The 21869-nt window shown below is 41.2% G+C and overlaps 1 protein-coding gene across 4 annotated transcripts in view; it reads right to left on the bottom strand.

Annotated features, from left to right (window-relative positions):
* The window catches only part of LOC102512851 (histone-arginine methyltransferase CARM1-like), a 269788-nt gene extending 249093 nt beyond the window's left edge, over positions 1-20695 (bottom strand). For all 4 annotated transcript variants that reach the window (XR_004319182.1, XR_004319183.1, XM_032477758.1 and 1 more), the window contains exon 1: positions 20493-20695. Coding sequence is in view for 2 of the 4 variants with exons in the window: in XM_032477758.1 (XP_032333649.1) it covers positions 20493-20670 (178 nt within the window). In the remaining 2 variants the exon portion in view is untranslated. The remainder of the gene's footprint in view (positions 1-20492) is intronic.
* Between the last annotated feature and the right edge of the window lie 1174 nt (positions 20696-21869).

The raw sequence follows: 21869 nt of genomic DNA, 5'->3' as shown, positions 1-21869 counted from the left end.
TACCTCAACTACCTCAAATTAAATGGTATAATAATATTGTACCACCACATAAAACACTTCAGTCAGCTATGAGAGCTCTAGTTTGCCACCCCTGTCATGATACATACCCCCAAAACATGTTTACTAATTCTCTAGCAAGTTATTGGTGTATACTGTCATGCCCAAGATAACACAGGAAGACTGGGCATCTCAGAATCACATTTGAGGGTCTGTCCAAAAAGATGGATCCCCCAAGTAGTTAACAAGCTGAAAGTGAAAAAGGAAAGACAAAAAGAAAAAGCAAAAAGGCTGGGGAGCAGTTACATGAAATATAACTATCCAGTAAGAGACTTTTGCTGTGTAGGATATTTGGTAATCACTCTCTGGGACTATTATAAAAAGATGGACATGGGTTTGTGGTTCTTTCTAGCCTTCGTTACTTCACCCCTCATGCTTTAGTTCCTCTGTGTTATGTGTTTCTTTTCTTTTACTCTGTTACTTCTGTGTTATTGGTTATCTTTAACAGTAACTTCGTTCCACAAATTTAAGGGCTGGTGGTTTCCAGAAATAATCAGGAGGACCAAGTCAAGAAGCTTAGGAGCAAAAATGTACCTCTTCTTAAGTTCAGGGACTCTGCGTCTGTCAACTACTGACAAAAGCTTATGTGTCTGTTATGTTAAATTATCAAGAGTAAAAACTGTACAAAATAATTGGTTATTTTTTTATTAATGATAAGGTAGTATAATGGTACATGCACAGAAAGTGCTTAGTAAGTAATTATAAATAAGCAAATAACTATCAGAAATAATGAGGAGAGAGTGGTCAAGATGGCAGAGTAGAAAGACTCTGAGCTCATCCCACCCCCAACAAGCATATCAAAATCACAACTATCTACAGAACAACCATTGATGAAAAAGACTTGAACCAAACAGAAAAAAGAGATCTTCTACAACTACTACAAATAAGGAGATAAAGAAGGAACCACAATGAGACGGGTAGGAGGGGCAGGCTTGCAGTATAATCAAATCCTACACTCCCAGGAGGGCGACCCACAAACTGGAGAATAATTATACTGCAGAGGTTCTCCCACAGGAGTGAGAGTTCTGAGCCTCATGTCCAGCTCCCCAGCCTGGAGATCCTGAACTGGGAACACAATTCCCCAGAGCATTGGGCTTTGAAGGCCAGCAAGGCTTAATTTCAGGAGCCCCACAGGACTCAAGAGAAACTAAAGACTTCACTTAAAGGTGCACACAAAATCTCATGTGCACTGGGATCTACAACCAAAGCAGTAATTTGATAAAAGCCTGGGTCAGACCTACCTGCTGGTCTTGGAGAGTATCCTGGAGAGGGGGCTGGGTGTACAGCTGCAGCTCACCCTGGGGACGCATGAAGACACTAGTGGCAGCCGATTTGGCAACATCAACTGTGTGAACACTGATGTTGGTGGCTGCCATCTTGGCTCACTGGCACCAAGATCTGTCCCCATCCAACAGCCTATAGTCCCCAGTGCTGGGACGCAACAGGCCAAACAGCTAACTGGATAGAACACAGCCCCATCCATCAGCAGACAGGCTGCCTAAAGATTTCCTGAGCCCACAGCTGTCTCTATTAATGCCCCTAGACATGGTCCTGCCCACCAGAGTGCCAAGACTCAACTCCACCCACCAGTGGGCAGTCACCAATCCTTTCTCCAGGAAGCCTGCAACAGCCTCTAGACCAGCCTCACCCACCAGAGAGTAGACACCAGATGCAAGAATGCTAAGATCTCACAGCTTGCAGACCTGGCCTGCCTAAAGCAGTCCAGCCCCTACCCTAGGATCAGCTGGGCCCTGGCTCTGACCACTAGCAGGCCAACACAAACTTCAGGACATCCCAGCTGTGTCAGGAACTGCCTTCCTCGCCACCTCCTGCCACCAACAATCTGAAACAAGCTCTGGGATCCTTAGGCCTCACAGCCAGACTCCAGGAAATGGCTCTGCTGGCCAGTAGTCCGGCACTAACCCCAGGATCTGGCTTCACCTGCCAGAGGGTAGGCAACCTCTCAAGAGTCTTCTGGACTTTTGACTGCACCGACCAGTGAACCAGCACTAGCCTGTGGTTCTGCAGCCAGCCGCCTCCTGGCCAAGCTCCACTAAACAGCACCCAACAGCATCTGCACAAGACAGAGCCTGGCAACCAACCAGGCTAGGGGCCAACCAAGTCTACCAGACCGCCCATATCGTAGGCTCACCACAACAGAAGGGCCCACACAGCCCTCTGGGGGACCCCTAGATAATAAAACCGGGCTGACAAGAGGGGACTATACTGCTGGGATGCATAGGACATCTCCTACAGGAGGCCACTTCTCCAAGGTCAAGAAACATAACAGACCTATCACATATATAAAACACAAATAGAAATTAGACACAATGAGGTGGCAGAGTAACACAATCCAGAGGAAGGAACAAGACAAAACCCTAGAAGAACTAAGGGAAGCAGAGATAGGCAATCTACCCTAGAAAGAATTCAGAGTTCACAGTATTGATCATAAAGATGATCAAAGAACTCTGGAGAAGAATAGATGCACAGAGAAAGAAGTTAGAAGTTTTTAATGAAGAGTTAGAAAATATAAAGAACAACCAGAGATGAAGAATATAATAACTGAAATGAAAAATACACTGTAAGAAACCAATAGTAGAATAAATGATACAGAGGAATGGATCAGTGAGCTGGAAGACAGAGAAGTAGCAATTACTGCCACTCAAGAAAAAAGAATAAAAAGCAATGAGGATGGTTTAAGAGACTACTGGGACAATATTAAGCATACTAATATTTGCATTATAGAGGTCCTAGAAGAAGAGAGAAAGGGCCTGAGAAAATTTTTGAAGAGAGAAATAGCTGAAAACTTCCCTAACCTGGGAAAGGAAACAGTCACCCAAATCCAGAAAATGCAAAGAGTTCCAAACAGGATTAACCCAAAGAGGAATATGCTAAAACACACTGTAATTAAAATGACAAAAACTAAAGATAAAGAGAGAATATTAGAAGAAGCAAGGGAAAAGCAACAAATAACATACAAGGGAACTCCCATAAGAGTATCAGCTGATTTTTCAGCAGAAACTCTGCAGGCTAGAAGGAAGAGGCATAATATATTTAAAGTGATGAAAGGGATGATGTATTTAAATTGATGAAAGAATAAGGCACCCATTCAGATTTGATGGAGAGATCAAAAGCTTTACAGACAAGTAAAAGCTAAAAGAGCCTGGCACCATCAAAACAGCTTTACAACAAATAGTAAAGGAACTTCTCTAAGCAAAAAAGAAAAGGCCACAACTAGAAACAAGAAAAATATGAAATGAAAAAGTTCACCTATAAAGGCAAACATACAGTAAAGATAGGAAATCATCCAAACACAAAACAAGTAGGGAACTTAAAAAACAAAAGTAGTAAAATCATGTATACCAATAATAAGCACTTAAAGGATACATAAAGCAATTATATGTAAAATATCAAAGACAGTCATCGTGATGGGAGGAGGGTACTAATGTAGGGTTTTTTAAATGCATTTGAAATGGAAAGATCAGCAACTTAAAACAATCATATTCATATATATATACATATATATAAAATACATACAAAGAGAGAGCAAGCGAAATGGAGAAAGACTGCTGTATAAAAACCTCATGGTAACTGTGAAACAAAAATCTGTAATAGATATGCACACACATATACACAAAAAAGGAATCTACACATAACCCTAAAGGTAGTCATCAAATCAGAAGAGAATAAAAGAAGAAAGAGGGAAACAAACACCTACAAAACAAATCCAAAACAGTGAACAAAATGTCAGTAAGAGTACATATTGAAAACGTAGGCAAAACATTCTTTGACATAAATCATAGCTATGTTCTCCTAGGTCAGTTGCCCAAGGCAACAGAAACAAAAGCAAAAATAAATAAATGGGACCTAACTAAACTTATAAGCTTTTGCATGGCAAAGGATACCATAAACAAAATGAAAAGAACTTACGGAATGAGAGAAATATTTCCAAACAATGCAACTGACAAGGGTTTAACTTCCAGAATACACAAACAGCTCATACAACTCAATAACAAAAAAAAAAAAAAAAAACAACAAAGAAACCAATCAAAAAATGTGCAGAAGACCTAAACAGGTATTTCTCTAATGAAGACATACAGATGGCCAATAGGCACAAGAAAAGATGCTCAGTATCACTAATTATCAGAGAAATTCAAATAAAAACTATAAGGTATCACCTAGTCAGAATGACCATCATTAAAAAGTCCATGAATGATAAATGCTGGAGAAGGTGTAGGAAAAAGAGAACCCTCATACACTGTTGATGGGAGTGTAAATTGGTGCAGCCACTGTGGAAAACAGTATGGAAATTCCTCAAAAAACTGAAAAATAGACTTACCATATGATCCAGCAATCCTAAGGGCATATAGCCAAAGGAAATTCTAACTGGAGTTACATTTAAATACATGCATCCAAATGTTCATAGCAGCACTACTGACAATAGCCTAGACGTGGAAGCAACCTAAATGTTCACTGACAGATGACTGGATAAAGAAGATCCAGTCACACACACACACACACACACACACACTGGAATACTACTGAGCCATAAAAAATAATACCAGAGAAAGATATATATCACATGATATTATTTATATGCTGAATCAAAAAAATGGCACAAATAAACTTATTTACAAAACAGAAAGACACATAGAAAAGAAACATGTGGTTACCAAAGGGGAAAGGCAGAGGGATAAATCAGGAGTTTGGGATTTTCAGATACTAACAACTATTTATAAAATAGATAAACAAGGTTCTATTGTTTAGCACTGAGAACTATATTCAAAATTTTGTAATAACCTATAACAAAGAATATGAAAAATAATATATGTGTATATATAACTGAATCATTAGGCTGCACACCAGAAAGTAACACAATGTTGTAAATCAACTATGTTTCAATTAAAAAACAAAGAACACACCTATTGATTATTACCTTAAATGTAAGCAGACTAAATGCTCCAATCAAAAGACACAGACTGCATGAATGGATACAAAAACAAGACTCATGTATATGCAGCCTATAAGAGACTCACTTCAGATCTAGAGAAACATACAAACTGAAAGTAAGGGGATGGAGAATGGTATTCCACAAAAATGGAAATCAAAAAAAAAAAAAAAAAAGCCAGGGTAATAATACTTATATCAGACAAAATACACCTTAAAATTAAGACTGTTATAAGAGTAACCACATAATACTCAGAAGATCCATCCAAGGAAAAGATACAACAACTATAAACATATATGCACACACAGGTGCAACTAAGTGTATAAAGTAAATATTAACAGATACAAAAGGAGAAATTGACAGTAGGGACTTTAACATCCCACTAGAAATCAACATGAAAACTGCAAAAAGCACAAACATGTGAAGGCTAAATGATATGCTAATAAACAATCAATGGGTTACTGAAAAAATCAAAAAGGATATAAAAAAAAAAACAAAACCTAGAGGCAAATCAAAACAAAAACATGATGATCTAAAACCTATAGGACGCAACAAAAGCAGTTCTAAGAGAAGTTTACAGTGATACAAACTAACCTCAGGAAACAAGAAAAAATCTCAAATAAACAACCTAATCTTACTCCTACAGGAACTAGAGAAAGAAGAAAAAACAAAACCCAAAGGTAGCAGAAGGGAAGAAATCATGAGGACTGGAGAAGAAATAAATGAAAGAGACTAAAAAAATAGAAAAGATCAATGAAACTAAAAGCTGGTTCTTTGAAAAAATAAGCAGAATTGATAAATCTTTACCCAGACTCATCAAGAGAGAGAGGGCCCAAATCAATACAATCAGAAGTGAAAAAGAAGTTACAATCAACATCACAGAAATACAAAGGATCAAAAGAGACTATTATGAGCAACTATATGCCAATAAAATGGACAACCTAGAAGAAATGGACAACGTCTTAAATGGGTATAATCTCCCAAGACTGAACAAAAAGAAATAGAAAATATGAACTGACCCAATTACCAATAATGAAATTGAATCAGTAATTTTAAAACTCCCAAAAAACAAGTGCAGGACCAGATGGCTTCACAGGTGAATTCTACCAAACATTTTAGAGAAGAGTTAACACCTATCCTTCAGATATTATTCCGAAAGTTTGTAGAGGAAGGAATACTTCCAAACTAATTCTATGAGGCCATTACCACCCTAATACCAAAACCAGACAAAGATATCACCCAAAAAAAAGAAAATTACAGGCCAGTATCACTGATGAACATAGATGCAAAAAGCCTCAACAAAATACTAGCAAACTGAATCCAACAATACATTAAAAGGATCATACACCATGATCAAGTGGGATTTATCCCAGGGATGCAACGATTTTTCAGTGTCTGCGAATCAATCAATATAATACAACACAGTCACAAACTGAAGAATAAAAAACATACGATGATTTTAAGAAAGAGTTTTTGATAAAATTCAACATCCCCTTATGAAAGAAACTCTCCAGAACGTGGGCATAGAGGTAACATACCTCAACATAATAAAGGCCATATATGACAAACCCACAGCTAACATTGTTCTCAGTGGTGAAAAGCTGAAAGCATTTCCTCTAAGATCAAAAACAAGACAAGAATGCCCACTCACCACTTTTATTCAACATAGTTTTGGAAGTCCTAGTCACAGCAGTCAGAGAAGAAAAACAAATAAAAGGAACCCAAATTGGAAAGGAAAAAGTAAAATGATCACTGTGCAGATGGCACGGTACTATACACAGAAAATCCTAAAGATGCCACTAGAAAACTACTAGAGCTCACCAGTGCATTCGGTAGAGTTGCAGGGCATAACATTAATATACAGAAATCTGTTGCGTTTCTATACACTAACAATGAAATATGAGAAAGAGAAATTACAGAAACAATTCCATTTACCATCACATCAAAAAGAAGAAAACACACAAGGAGGCAAAGGACCTGACTCTGAAAACTATAAGACACTGATGAAAGAAAATGAAGGTGACTCAAACAGATGGAAAGATATATTGTGTTCCTGGACTCAAAGAATCAATATTGTTAAAATGACCATAATACCCAAGGCAATCTATAGATTCAGCACAATCTCTATCAAAATACCAATGGCATTTTCCACAGAACTAGAGCAAATAATTGTAAAATTTGTATAGAAACACGAAAGACCCCAAACAGCCAAACCAATCTTGAGAAAGAAGAATGTAGCTGGAGAAATCAGGCTCCCTGACATTACACTCTACTGCAAAGCTACAGTAATCAAAACAGTATGGTACTGGCACAAAAACAGACACAAAGATCAACAGAACAGGTTAGAAAGCCTAGAAATAAGCCCATGCACTTATGGTCAATTAATCTATGATAAAGCAGGCAAGAATATACAATGGAGAAAAGATAGTCTCTTCAATTAGTGATGCTGGGAAAACTGGACAGCTATATGTAAAAGAATGAAATTAGAACATTCTGTAACACCATATACAAAAATAAACTCAAAATGGGTTAAAGACCTAAATGTAAGACTAGAATCTCTAAAAATCCTGGAGGGAAACGTAGGCAGAACACTCTGACATAAACTGAAGCAGTATTTTTTTGGATCCATCTCCTAAAGGAAATAAAAGCAAAAATAAACAAATGGGTCCTAATTAAACTGTAAAGATTTTACACAGTGAAAGAAATCATTGACAAAATTAAAAGACAATGTACTAAATAGGAGAAAATATTTGGAAATCATGACTGTCAAGTGGTTACTATCCACCATATATAAACAGGTCACACAACCCAACATCAAGAAAAATAACAACCCAATTTTTAAAATGGGCAGAAGAACTGATAGACATTTCTCCAAAGAGGAAATGAAGATGCCAATAGGCATATGAAAAGATGCTCAACATTTCTAGTCATTGGCGAAATGCAAATCAAAACCACAAAAACTATCACCTCACACCTGTCAGAACGGCTATCATTTGGCTATGATCAAAAAGAACACAACAAATGTGGGCAAAGCTGTGGAGAAAAGGAAACTCTCATACATTTTTGGTGGGAATGTAAATTGGTGCAGTCATTGTGGAAAACAGTATGAAAGTTTCTCAAAAAACTAAAAATAGAACTGCCATGCCTGGCAATTCCACTCCTGGGTATGTATCCAAAATAAACAAAAACATTAATCTGAAAACATATATGCACCCTAAAATTTGAAGCAGCATTATTTACAGTTGTCCATTTATGGAAGGAACCTAAGTGGCCATTATTAGATGAACAGATAAAGGAGATGTGGTAGATATACACAATGGAATACTACTCAGCCGTAAAACAGAATGAAATTTTGCCTTTTGCAGCAACATGGATGGACTTGCAGGGCATTATGCTAAATGAAACAAATCAGACAGAGAAAAACAAATACTATATGATGTTACTTATATGTGGAATTTAAGAATACAACAAACTAGTGAATATAACAAAAAAGAAGCAGACTCACAGATAATGAACAAACTAATGGTTACCAGTTGGTGGAGGTAATATGAGGGTGGCGAGTGCAAGGTACAAACTACTGGGTGTAATAGGCTCAAGGATGTATTGTGCAACATGGAAAACATAGTCAATATTTTGTAATAAGTGTAAATGGAAAAATCACCTTTAAAAATGGCATAAATTAACAAATTTTTTAAGAAATAATGAAAATGACCATGTCATTTCATAATCTTGCTACTTGCTAATGACAGAATATGTTGCTTTGCAAAAGGTTTATTTAAAGGCTACTCTTCTGCTTCAAACCATATGAAATCCCTATTTCTTGGGATCTAAGCTCCAATGGAGATAAGTGTCTTCTCTAGCTTTCTAAGGAACTTTATCTGTTAGAAATTTCAGGACCTTTTTGCAACGTGGGTATTATCCACAGGTTGCAAATATGTTTGGCCCCATGTGAACTGAGCTAACTAAAAGCACAGAAAGAATTTAAGAAAGAATCATGGAAAAAAGAATGGGAAAACCTGGCGGACACTAAATGATGCTTTGTTGAAGTATATAAGCAAATTAGCCCAACTGCTTCCCTTCACTTATTATATTATTATTATTATTTTAAATTTCAGGCACATGTTCTGATTAAGAAGAACATGCTCCAAGTGGAACAAAATTAACTAATAAAAGCAAGAATAAACTCGATTAAATTACTAGAAAGCTTACAGAAAAATTAGCTCACTGTAACAATGTCTGAGTAAAGATGATATGGATTCTACGTTGATGTTTTCCAAGGAAAAATTATACTTTGTGTCCCAGAAGCTGCATAACTATACCCACTAGAACCAGGCCTTGCTGTACATCTTCCTAGAGATACAGAAATGATTAAGACACAATCTCTGACCTCAGGACGCTGAACATGAAGGTCCCCATCAGAATATGGAAAAACGCAGAGAACGCAGTATTCCTAAGTGCTTCAAGAGCAGTATTATCATTCTCCCTGGAATGGCAAGGAACCAGATGCTTTATGAAAAGAAAGTATTCTTCTTGTAAATGAAAATCACAACTATTTTTGGGAGTGAAGAGGTACGAATCATATAAACCAGCTAAGAGAACTCATTCTAAATGCTCTCTAAGGAGATCGTGGGACACTGGACTGAACTGGACACTGGGGTACTAGGCTTCAGCCCCGGCTCGTTCCTTTACCAGTGAGGTTCGCCGGCAGGTTTCTTCCACCTCTCTGAACCACAGTCTCTGCTAATGCTACTGTTATTCTAGAGGTTAGAAAATTAATATTCATTACCTATAGCTGACATGTTCTCTGCTTTCTGATGTGATGTTCCTAAAAATCTAAGGAAACAGAATTCATATCCTGAAGGATTCATCTGTCATCTGTGTGTGGAAATAGTATTTAAAAACTTACTTTTCTGAGGGAGAAAAAGTATGAAATCAGAAATGAGCCTCCTTGTAAGGGAAAAAAAAAGACTTTACCCAAAGGAAATTCATGAAGCAATCACACAGACCTTTAGCTTTCCAAGCACAGAGAAGCATTATGAGGACCAAGATTCTAGCCCTGATGGCTGGAATTAACATTGCACCGTCAGCAATGTTACTTCCTCCGAATTTCTTAGGCCAGTTCCTGAGCTGTGCCTCAGTCCTTTTCCAAGCATAGCAGGGTACCTCACATTAATTTGCAATATTTACAGATACCTTGGGATCTGCGGTGCCATTAGCCAGACTTGGTTAGGCTGACATCAATGCACAAAATTCAAATTCACTTTCCTCTTCCCTGTTCCAGATCACGGATTTTCATTAATCTTTGATTTTCTGATACCCAAGATCCAAGGTGTAGGTATTCTCTCAAGCCTACCCAGAGTTTATCTCCATGTTTTTTAAAATATAAATTCTAAACCCATGACTGGGTAAATGTCAAAGTTGGTGAAATGTATTTTAGATAATGATTTAAAGCCAAAAACACCGCTAGTACAGAAAAGAGCAATCTCCCCAGAGTGTACCAGTTGTTTATTCCCTAAGATGCAATAAACCCACAATGAGCACTCTTAGCTTCCTTTCTTGTCTACCATCCTTCCTTCCATCCTTTGTTCCCTCCTTCTCCTTTCCCATCTTGTACAACTTCTTTGTTTCACTCTATAAAACTTCACTCTAACTTCTAGTATTTGAAACAGCAGCTCATTCTGTCTCCCCTGTGAGTGACTTAATAAAAATGCTTCAGTGTCTGAACTGAAACACAAGACAAATTTTATCTTCAATATATCTCTTCCTTGCATCCCTGCAAAGAAGAAAAGCTGGCTAAGCCCTCCAGACAAAGAAATGAACTCATGATGAAGTAAAGCTGACTAAAAATTAAATAGAAGTTACCACAAAGGATCTGTCTTAATCATAAATAGAGGCCACTGCCATCCAGCTATCCAAAGCAAAGCAAAGGACCTAGAAGCCAAAAAGCACAGTGGAGCTGATTTTCTGTTCCATTGATCAGTGCAGCTCTGTTGAGAGATTTCGTATACTTTGAGATACGTGCTTTAGTTCTGCAATATAGCTACAAAATCCCTGAGAGTTTCACGGCAGGGCTGTATGGGTAACTAATTTAAAAAAGGATTCTTCACCTTGTGTTTAGCAATTTGTGTTAGAAGCACATATATATTTTCTTCAAACAGGCTCACAGAAAGTCCAGCAGAGACAGAGATGCTGATGCTTTCTGAATACTAGTACTAGGATATATGCTCGGTAAAAGCAGTGACTTTGCTTTGTTCATTCCTTGGGGCAGGCAGACTCTAAAATGGCCCTCAATGATCTCTGCCTCTCAGTATTCATGCCACTATGGAATCCTCTCCCCTCGGGTGTGGACTGGCCTAGTAACTAACCAACAGACTACGACAAAGTCACGGGTGTCACCTCCACGATTAGGTTACATGAGACTGAGACTTTCATCTTGCTATCAGGCTCCTCCCTCTCTTGCTGGCCATGATGACACAAGTTGCAATGCTGGGCAGTCCATATACCAAGGAACTGGAGGAGGCCTCTTACAAACAGGCTGTAAGGGAGCAAGTTCCTCCGTGAACAGCTGTTGATGAACTGAATTAGCCAACACCCACAAGAGTGGGATTAGAAGAGGACCCCTCCCTCGCCAAACCTTTAAACGAAACCTCAGCACAAGCAGAGTCTTCATTACAGCTCTGGGAGACCCTCAGCAGGGGACCCAGCTAAGCCATGCCCAGATTTCTGACCCTAGAAATAGTAAGACAGTCAATGTGTGCTGTTTTAAGCCAGTGAGTTGGTGGTTAGTTGTTACTCAAAATAGGTAACTAATACACTGCTGTATGCCCAGTGCCTGTAACAGTGCCTGGCTCATAGTGAAGTGTGCAGTAAATATGAACTGCATGAACCAATAAATGAAATTAATTCCATCACTGACATGGCGGCATTATTAAGTAAAGTCCATAACGTATTCATCACAGTGCTGCTGTGTACAATACAACTAGGTGAATAAACTTAATTTTCTACAAGTATTTTCACAAACACAATTTTCTAAAATATAGTAAGTAAATACAATTTCCCATAACACACGTTAAATAAGCTTTTCAGTGGTAGTCAGAAAGCCTCAAGGCTGACTTATATTTTCCAGGAAATACCAATAAACTTTCTACAGTTAAAAACAAAACATTATGAGAACTTTATCCCCTTCTTAGCCAACAGGCTGACCAGGAACTCAATTTCATGACGACTAAATTCAGAAAATGTGTAGCAATAATCCAGCTAGTCCTTTCACCTCACCTGGCTGGTGTTCTTTCTCCTTTATGCCTTCATGGTTCCTAACTGGAAAATGTGCTTCAACCTCCTCACCTTCTCAAAAGCATTTGGGTCCACCTCTTCTCTTCTTCTCTAGTTTCTCATTAAACACTCTGGTGATTTGCAGCCTGTGATTCCAACTTCAATTTTAACCAAGGGTAAACTTTTTTTTTTTTTTTTAATTTCTCATTACAAGTTGTGATAACTGCTATGGAAGCAAGAGGTCTGAGATCAATGACAGTGATGCAGTAGGAATACTGGGTCCTTAGCATGGTGAGAAACATAACTTCCCAACTTTGAACTAACGGATGAGAAGGACTCCAATATACAAAGGGCTGAATGGGGGTTCTGAGTGTGAAGGATAACTACACACAATGAATCTGTTAGAATCTCAAAATATCTATTTCCTCAAACAGTCCTCCAGGAAGTCCCAGACAGATGAAGAATCCTGATGCTTTCTGAATTGTACTAGAATGTAAGCTCCACAGAAGTGCCAATTTTTTTTTAACAACTACTTGTCAAATATCTTTGCATTATTTCTATTTGATAATTTTGACTCCGTGTACTTTGAAAATTAATAGAAGTCATTTTGAATTTCTTTTATTATTCTGCTTATTTTCCCCATTACTTTATGAGGTAAAAATGATCTCGGCTTCCAGAAGAGAAAACAAAGCTTCAGACAAGTTTCATGAAGCCAGTAAATGAGGGATTCTGATCTGATAGATCCAACCACCTCACCAACCTCATCATAACACAGAGGTTAAGATGGTGAGAAGCAATCAACAAAAGAAGGTCACACAATTTTATTCAGATGGCTGGCCAGGAGTTAGGAAACCTCATTTCTGTCTAAAATATGCCGAGAACAGTACTACCAGCCCCTCTATCCTTGCTCGAGTTTCTACGCTCACTAAGGAATCCAGCTCCCTCGAAATAACAAGCAAATGTTTCCATGCCTATGGGCAAATCCAACTTTGGGTCTGCAGCTAGAAGCCCAACTTTACCACAAGCTATAGACCGACCCGGTAACTGAACACAAGAGGATGTAGTCAGGTTTGGAGAACAATATACTTGGAACAAAATGGACCAATAAAGTAAGGTCAATATTTTCTACCCTCCAGGTCACTGTGAAGCTAGAGATAGTGTAGTACCTACCATGAAGGAGTAGCTTAGCTGAGTGGAAGTAAATGTCATCATGAGAAAGTGATTTGCAACAATCAGCGATCTTTCAGATCTGGAAAAAAGTCCTTATTCTAGAATGTAAAGTCATTCCACTGAGCAAGGGATTTGTCCCCATTAAAACACTAATGCACTGGGAAAACCTAACCCCTTCAGCTTTTACCCACAAGTCTTCAGGGGGAAACTCTGGCAAGACGAAGTATGGGAAAGACTCCCAGGCACTGGGGATTTATAAGGGACGAAAATCCTGGAAGGAAGAGGAGGATCCTGAAGACAGAATGCACCCTATACCTGGGCTGCAATGGGCCAGGGCTGAGAGTGCACGTCATCTGTGTCCAAAGGAGGGGGAAGCAGGTAGGGAGGGAGTTTCATCACCAGGATAGTTCTAATCTGGTACATTTTTATAAGCCTCATCTTTTAAAGTAAGTCTGTTTCAAATACCGAGTCTCAATACAAAGCACAAATATGTCGTCAGTGATATTTCCTTTTTTTGGCTTCAATAACCTTTGTTTTGAATAATAACTCTGAAAATTAGGGCAACTTTGCTATCTACCTTTTATTTACAAGATCCCTATGCCTCTTTTCTCTCCCTAGTGGCATTGACGATAAGTATTAATCAGTGGATTGCCTGTCTTTGAACTAGTTTATTCATTGGTACTGAACACAGACCATAACTAAGTAAGACTATTGAAAACGGGGGAAGAAAGATCTTAAAGGCTCTTTATTTGGCCAGGAAAACAAGTCTTTTCATCTATTTTCACTTCTGGTGTCTTCAGACCTCAGATACACAAGGGCCTTGAATGATTTTCCATTTGTCATCCATTCGAGGCACGGTTACTGCCTGACAGAGGAAGGAAATGCTTTCCCTTCACTGGTATACATCCCATAATGCTGGAACACAAAACCAGGTCTAGCTGAAAGCCTTCATTTCGTTGCATTAAATATCTTCTTGGGAAAGCTATAATGAAATCATGAAAGCATTGCTTTTGGTAAAATAACAATGAAAGAAAGGAGTTACTTGGCAGGATTCTGACTGTATTTCACATTTTAAAACAACTCCTCAGTGCAACAATACTGAAACAGTTACTGGGATTAAATGGTAGCAAGGTTGGATCTGACTGTGAATATAAAGAATAATCTACTGTTTTGGGGGGAATTTCCTGAATTTGTGATTGCTGTGGGGTGGGCAGGGGAGGGAATTCTGCATTTTTCCTCCCTTGTGTGTCCATGTGAAGAGAGTTCTACTAGCATGCAAGAAGTCTATTCTTCATTGCCACAGAACTTGGGGTACAAGAGTGGGGGTTGTAGGCATTTGCTGCCAAGGAGCCAGGGGTGCTAACCAATCTGCAATGTCTCTCACAATGAAGAATGTTCCCAGTACAAAAGGTATTTGTACCTCATTGAGAAATGCTGGGCCCCAGTAACAATTCTAGCCTCTCTCTCCACCCCCACCCTGTCTCTCCCAGGGTTCTCTGATTTATGTATGCCTTTGGAAGAACAGGACTCTGACAACTTCACCCCCCTCCCTGCTTGCTTCCTCGTCTGCTGCCTGCAGAGAAGGTTATCTTCTGGGATGTTCACCCAAAGTGATAGGCCTTCAAGGTTTTGGGGTAAGCTCAATTTATGAATTTATAAGGAGAAAGACCATTGTGATACACATCAAAACGCACGCTCTCCATCATTTTTTTCAGTAATTGTGATTAGGAAAGCTTTTATTACAGCTGCTCCAAAACCTCATTAGTGAGTATGAGTGTATGTGTGTGTGTGTGTGTATGTGTATTACATCCTACATGACCCAACTGGTCTAACTGGTAGTTCTAAAACATTATCTCCAAATTCTTTAATACTCTTTCCATAAAAAGGTGGGGTCTACATTCTCTTCTCTTGAATCTGGGCAGGCTTGTAACTGCTTTGACCAGTAGACAATGACATTGGTGATGTTGGCTGATTTCCGTATGTGGGTCACAAAAAGGAATTCAGCTTCTGCTCTGTTTGCTGAAAAACTCCCACTTGGAACCAGAAATCTCCCTGGAAGAGGTCCCCAGTGTGAAGAAACAATGCAGGAGGAAGACACACCACATATGGAGGCTCCCTACTGACAATCTCAGTGCTAGAGTTCAAGTCCAAAGACCATCATTTGGCAGAATTCTTTCTTGCTCAGAGAAGATCAGTCTTTGTTCTATTAAGGCCTTCAACTGATTGGATGAGGCCCACCCACATTCTGGAGAGCAGTCTTCTTTACTCCAAGTCACTGATTCAAATGTTAATCTCACCCCAAAACACCCTCACAGAAACACCCAGAATGTTTACCCAAATATCCAGGCACATGGCCCACACAAATTAACACACAAATCACACTAGCTCCGATGCCAGCCCAGGTGAATGAAGCCTTCTTGGATCCCCCAGACCAGACTGGTCACCAGCTGAGTGTCAAGGAATAACCTCAGTCCATGCCACAAGGAGCAGAATAATCACCCAGCCATGCTCTTCCTGGTTCTTAACCCACAGAGTCCAGGACATTATGAAATAGTTATTTTAAGTCACTGAGGTACTTGTTATGCTCCAATCGTAACTGGCACGATAACTTTAACTCACATTACTTCCCCTCTCCCATAGCAAGCATTAGCTACCCAGGCCATCACAAATACAACGGCTCCTCTAGCTCCAGGGCCCTCTACCTGCCATCTTCCCCGTCTGAAATATTGTTCCTCCGCTCTTTGCTTAGTCAGCTCCTCTGTCCTTTCTGCCTCAGATCAAATATTAATTCCTGAGAGGACTTCCCTGACCACACTCTTTAAATTAGACTTCCCTTCAATGTCTATTTTTTTCATTCTGTTCATTTTCCTCAAAACATGTATCTCAGTCTGAAATCACCTTGCTGCGTCTTTGGCTACTGTCTTCCCCCAATTAAAATATTTGCTCCATAAAGACAAGACTTTATGCACCCCATTTACTGCCCACACAGTGATAAGCACAGAACATGTGCTCAGTGAATCTTTCTGGTATGAAAAGTAGTGAATGCTTATGTCACACACAGGTGACTGACTTCTAGATTCTGTCTCTAGGCCTCAATTTACTAACTCTTTTATCACAGAATCTGAAAGAGGAGGATGAATCCTCCCATGTGATACAAAGGATATTTTTCTCTGTCACTTCTTCTCTTTTTTCCCTCCTCTACCACTAGGGAACCAAAAAACGTAGCATTCTTTTACAATCCCTCAAAGACAAAACCCACTGCATTTTTACACTTGATTATCTATGTGGCTTATTTATATATTTTCTGAACTCTTCCAGATGAGTGAAAAGACAACTCTAAAATGAGAAAGAGAAGAAATGTTCTCTCTTTTTTCCTGGACATCCACTCTACTTTTAGCCTTTGCACAATACAGTCTCAGCCCATAATGTCTCCTCCAGTCCCCCAGCACGGGGCTTACAGAGAACCTGGAGAAAGGGGTGGAGAAAGCAGCAGCCTCTCCCGTTTATGCTTCCCTTCCATTTTCCAGTTCTTCCATACACGTGAGGAATGAAAACAATATATATTTTTTCCCCTCACCTGAACTCAATCTGGACCCACAGGCCCTTCCTACATACAGCCACCCTCCACACCCAGCAGCACCCACCCCAACCCTCTATACTCACCAATTCCCTTGTATTAAATATGTCTTTTCATTTTGTATTCTGGTGCTTTGACATTTGGGGCCTTGCTGATGCTAGAGAGACTGCCCCTCCCAGAGTAAGTCAATTCCTAGAGATAGTGAACAATTTACCTAGAAGTACGCTTTTCAAATATAAGCCAATCAATCTAGAGCCCACATCCCAACCACCTCCTTTATTGGGCTCTCACACTCTGGGCCACTATCTATTGCCCTAATCGCCCCAGGGCCAGATACCAGACCACTAGAAAGAGTCTCTATGTCCCAGAGCCTTCTGAAATTATTGCAACCAGCCAATCAAGGTCACCTGTTCCTTCCTACCAAAATCACGGGGAAGGCTCTTGCCCACAGTTCCCCAGTCTCCCTCTGCCTCCTGACTGACCCCAGTGCTTCTCCGCGTGCTCCCATCCCCACGACGGTGTGCTGTGCCCCTCCCCTTGGGAAATGAGTAACAAACTGTCTTTCCAGCGGCAACTGTCTCCTGATCCATTGACCTTACCTTACCTGCAATTGTCCATTAACACATTATATTTTAAAACATCCCACTAGACTGTAAGTGAAGCCAGTGCCTTAGTCATTTGGGAGACAACTCAGTCTACACTCTCAGTGCTCAGTATTTTAACTCTCATTTTAGCAAGATTCAAAAATGCTTGCATTAAACACTGATCCTCTTAAGAAACATTTATTGATGCTTTGTGTGCACGAGGTATTGTGGAAGGCTCTGGAGATGTGAGTACTAATTAAGCATGCTCTCAGGCTGGCTCCTGGTAAAACAGGGACTTGAAAAACATGCAAGAAAAGAAGGAATGAGTGACTGTCTTCCTAGAGTTCACAAGCTAGAGCACATTACTGGCTGGATCCCCTGGTGTGTTTCCTTCTTAAAATCATTGTCAATTTTGGAGGATTAAAAGTAGAATAAACTGACTTGTCTTGTTCTGTTCCATTCTTTACATGACAAGCTTCTGAGATTGAGAATCTGAAAGACTATTCAATTTTTCCAAGTTATTACCAGATTTAATAAGCCTTCTTTGGAACATCTTCACAAAAATACAGCCTAACTATTCCTCAGAACAGCCTGAGGAAACTGTTGTTTTGGGGACAGAACATAAATATAATATAATTAATAACAATGAGCACTTACTGAGTTCTTAATATATGACAGACATTATGCCAAGCATGGGGTATGCATTTATTTAATTCTTGTAGCATTTCTATTATCATCCTTATTTTATAAATGAGGAAACTGAAGCTTAAATAGGGTGAATGAGTTGCTAAGAGTACCACAGCTATAAAAGGTAATGCCAGGATTTGAATCCAGGCAGTATCACTCCAGAGTCTACTTGTTTAACAACTAATTCTAGACAGGAGCTAAGAAACTATATAATTTTCTAAAATTGTATTGATTAGGCCCATTCTTAAAGTCTATTTCAGAATTTGGACCAATCTTTATCCCAGGAGAAATTCTACCCATTCAAAATGTTGCTACTTCGTGTACAATATTTGAGTACACCAGAATCTCTCTTCAAATAGTTCATTAGAATTTTAAGCTTGCTTTGCCTGGCCACCATCCATAGAGGTCTAGTTGGTTATACAGTAAAATGAGCTACTTAAAAACAAACAAACTCCAGAATTGTTCTCCAAAAACTCTACATAAAACAGTAGCAAGTTTCAGTAACTGCATTCATATATAGAATGCATTTTAGGACTCAAGCTGTTATGAGTGAGTTCTCTTTCTTGTTAGTGAATCTTTCTCAAGGAACGTAGTCAGCATCTTGTAAAAACGATTGCCTGCCTTAGCTTTCATTATTCTACTTCTAATAGTCTGGTTTAATGTACACCAGAGAGGTCATCTCCCGACCTGACTTGCTGCACTGAGGGAAAGGTATTCCTCTCTGTAAGACACTTATATCCTCACAGGCCAGGCACTGGATGTGCTCTGGGGAGTCTACAACTTCAGTCACCTTGGACTTCTAATATTTCTTAAGGCCCATTTGCAGGAAAGAAATTCACAGGACACCCCAAGTACCATGTACATTTCAAATCTGCTCCTTTGTTTCCCTATGTGTATGATTACAGATTAAACAAAATTACCAAAATAGGCAAGTGAAATTTTTCTGGCACCTTAAGTTTCAAAATTCCTAATAGAAACACTGAAAGCTTCTTTTTCCTCTCCCTCATCCAAAAGAGAATCAATGAGTTGCTGAGTAACGCTTTTGATCTCTTGCCAAACTTGACGCTTCCTAAGACACTAGTCAAATAACATTTACTACTTCTTTTTTAAAGATCCAAATCTCCCCATGCCAGCCTAGAGTAAAGGGAGAAGATACATCCCGAAGGGTTTCTTTCATTCCACAACAAGCATTTCCTGAGTGCCTACTATGTGCCTGGATCTGCTCTAAGGCCTTCAAGATAAAGCAGTGAACCGACATCCTACAGTACTTGCCAGTTATTTGAAATTCTCACTGGAACCAAATGACAGCGCAGAACACTTTAAACTCTATTCAGAATCTTGTAACTTTGGATCAGACGAAACCCCAGGAGTCTGAAGACTTTCAGCTGCCTCAGGCTCTGTTCCCTACACTCAATGGACCAGGGTACTTAACAGGAGTTGCAGGGAAGCCATGTGACCCCCTCTTATTTATATGCAAAGTTTGGTGCACATTTTCCGGGGCCAGGTTCTATAGTTTACCTCGGTTCTCAAAAAGGTCCGGGATCCTACAAAGATTAGAAGCATTCCCTTAATATACCCATGATTCCGTTCAAGGAACCCAAGGGGCTGCACTTGCACGTCCTTGCTAAAGGTCACTTTTTGAACCCAAAAGTAATGCCAAGTAGACGCCACACTGGCCGCCACTGCTGCACACCCGGCTCAGTCCTTCCCGCACTTTAGAACTTGACCTCCATAAAGCTTCAGACTGGAAAGTGGCCCACTGCCTCGGAAAGGAAGCGAGTAACCCGCGGGCCAGGAAGGAAGGAGATGCGCGTTCCCGTCCTGCTCTGCTCCTGAATAGGATCCCGGTAAGCAAATCACGCGCCTCACTTTTGACATCTGCAAGTAGTACCCAACACTAGTTCTCAGCACCTGTCTGCCTGGAGCGCCAAAGTTCTCTGCGCGCAAAAAGGGGCACAATTCGATCCACCTGGGCCTTTTCGGCACCGGCGAGGTAGCCCCGCACTCCCCCTCAGCTAGCTGTCGGGGCTGCACATCTACCCAGAACTACCGGGAGCGCACCCCGCGCCCCATCCCCGCTTCCTGAGCGCACGCGGCCCCCACTCTATCCCCCACCCCCCAACTCCCGCGCGCGCGCGCGCCAGAAGCCGCCACTTCGGAGTGGGACTCGCGTGCGTGGGTCGCGCTAGTACTTCACCGTCAGTCACCGTCGCGTCCGCCTCGTCCCCTGCCGGGTGCACCTCCAGCCGCAGAGACTTCGGGTCGGGGAGCGAGAGCGGCCCTGCGGCGAAGAGCTGCTCCTCGGTGACGAAGCGCAGTTGCACACGGTAGTGCCGGCGCGCCGGGACCCGGGAGAGAGCCGGGGCCGCGGCCATGGTGCGAGCGCCTCCGCCCCACGCCGCTCCGTGCGCCGAGAACCTGCCGCGGGAAGGGGAGGGGCTTGGAAGCGCTAGCACCTTCCTCACCTCCGCTGCAAGTTCGCCTTTCCAGCTGGGAGGCGCCCGCTGGCTGGAGCTGCGCTCGCCGTCCTGCACATCACATCCCCTCACTCCACCGGGTGCCCGGCAGCCGCTGGCTCATGGCGACCCCCGGCACATGGGGCTGCGTGCGGTAGATGCGCAGGAGGGCGCAGCGCACAAGTTTTGCTAGCGCGTGAGGCACCTGGAGGCAATTGGGGTTTGGAGGCAGAAGGGTGACACCTGCTGTTCGCTGACACCGCGCGGCGGGCGTGGGCGTCAGTTTGGAACAGGCCTTGGCCCGGAATTCTCTGAGATGGGCACTGGCTCTCTGATAGTTTCTGGGGCTACTGGCGCCCACGTGTGAGCGGCCATCCCAAGTACTGAGCTCTTATTGACAGGGTCCCGACATCAGCAGCCAGGCAGTGGGGAAGCCCAGGAACACTCCACCCACTGGCTTGTCCCCAAATGACATTCATCTTGCATCACCTAACTCGGAATTGAAAACTTACTTGCTGCTGCATTGTGAATCATATTGCTAGACGTGGACTGCGGGGGCCAGGGAGTCTCATCCCCAAGTTGACGCCTGGCTCCAGCTCCCTCACCTGCCCAGCTGGCTCCAAGGCATCAAAGGATAGAGGGTCAAAACCAAATCACACGCTGTCTTCTTTGCGCAGAAATTGGCCTTCTGCTGCAGAGGGTTAAGAAAAAGAAGCAGTCCTTCTTTTGAAGAGAGTCCCCCGCAGTTGTAGACTCGGGTGCCGTAAGGGGAAATTTTCTTCAAATTCTGAACCAACTTATGTGTCCTCAGTCTGTGACCTCCTGACAGAATGTGCTGCAGGCAGGAAGCAAGGATTGTAAATCCATTTGGATTCCATAAGACAATGTCCTTAACCAAGCAGGCTGACTTTACAAGAATGCGCTTCCCTAGAGGTTCTGGGGTCTGTAACTTCAGAATCTCCAACTGTACTGTCAAACCCAGCCAGGCTTTCTGAAATCCCAGGTCGCATTTTTCTCCCCACCCCATCCCACCTCCCATGTAGCCCTAGTTCCTGATGAGGCCTCTCTGGCTCCCCCCCCCCCCCCTTATTCCCTCCCAAGGCTTTCTCTTCCCTGCT

Source organism: Camelus ferus, chromosome 4 (assembly GCF_009834535.1).
Source record: "Camelus ferus isolate YT-003-E chromosome 4, BCGSAC_Cfer_1.0, whole genome shotgun sequence".
Taxonomy (NCBI): Eukaryota; Metazoa; Chordata; class Mammalia; order Artiodactyla; family Camelidae; genus Camelus; species Camelus ferus.
This window is presented reverse-complemented; position numbering and strand designations above follow the sequence as displayed.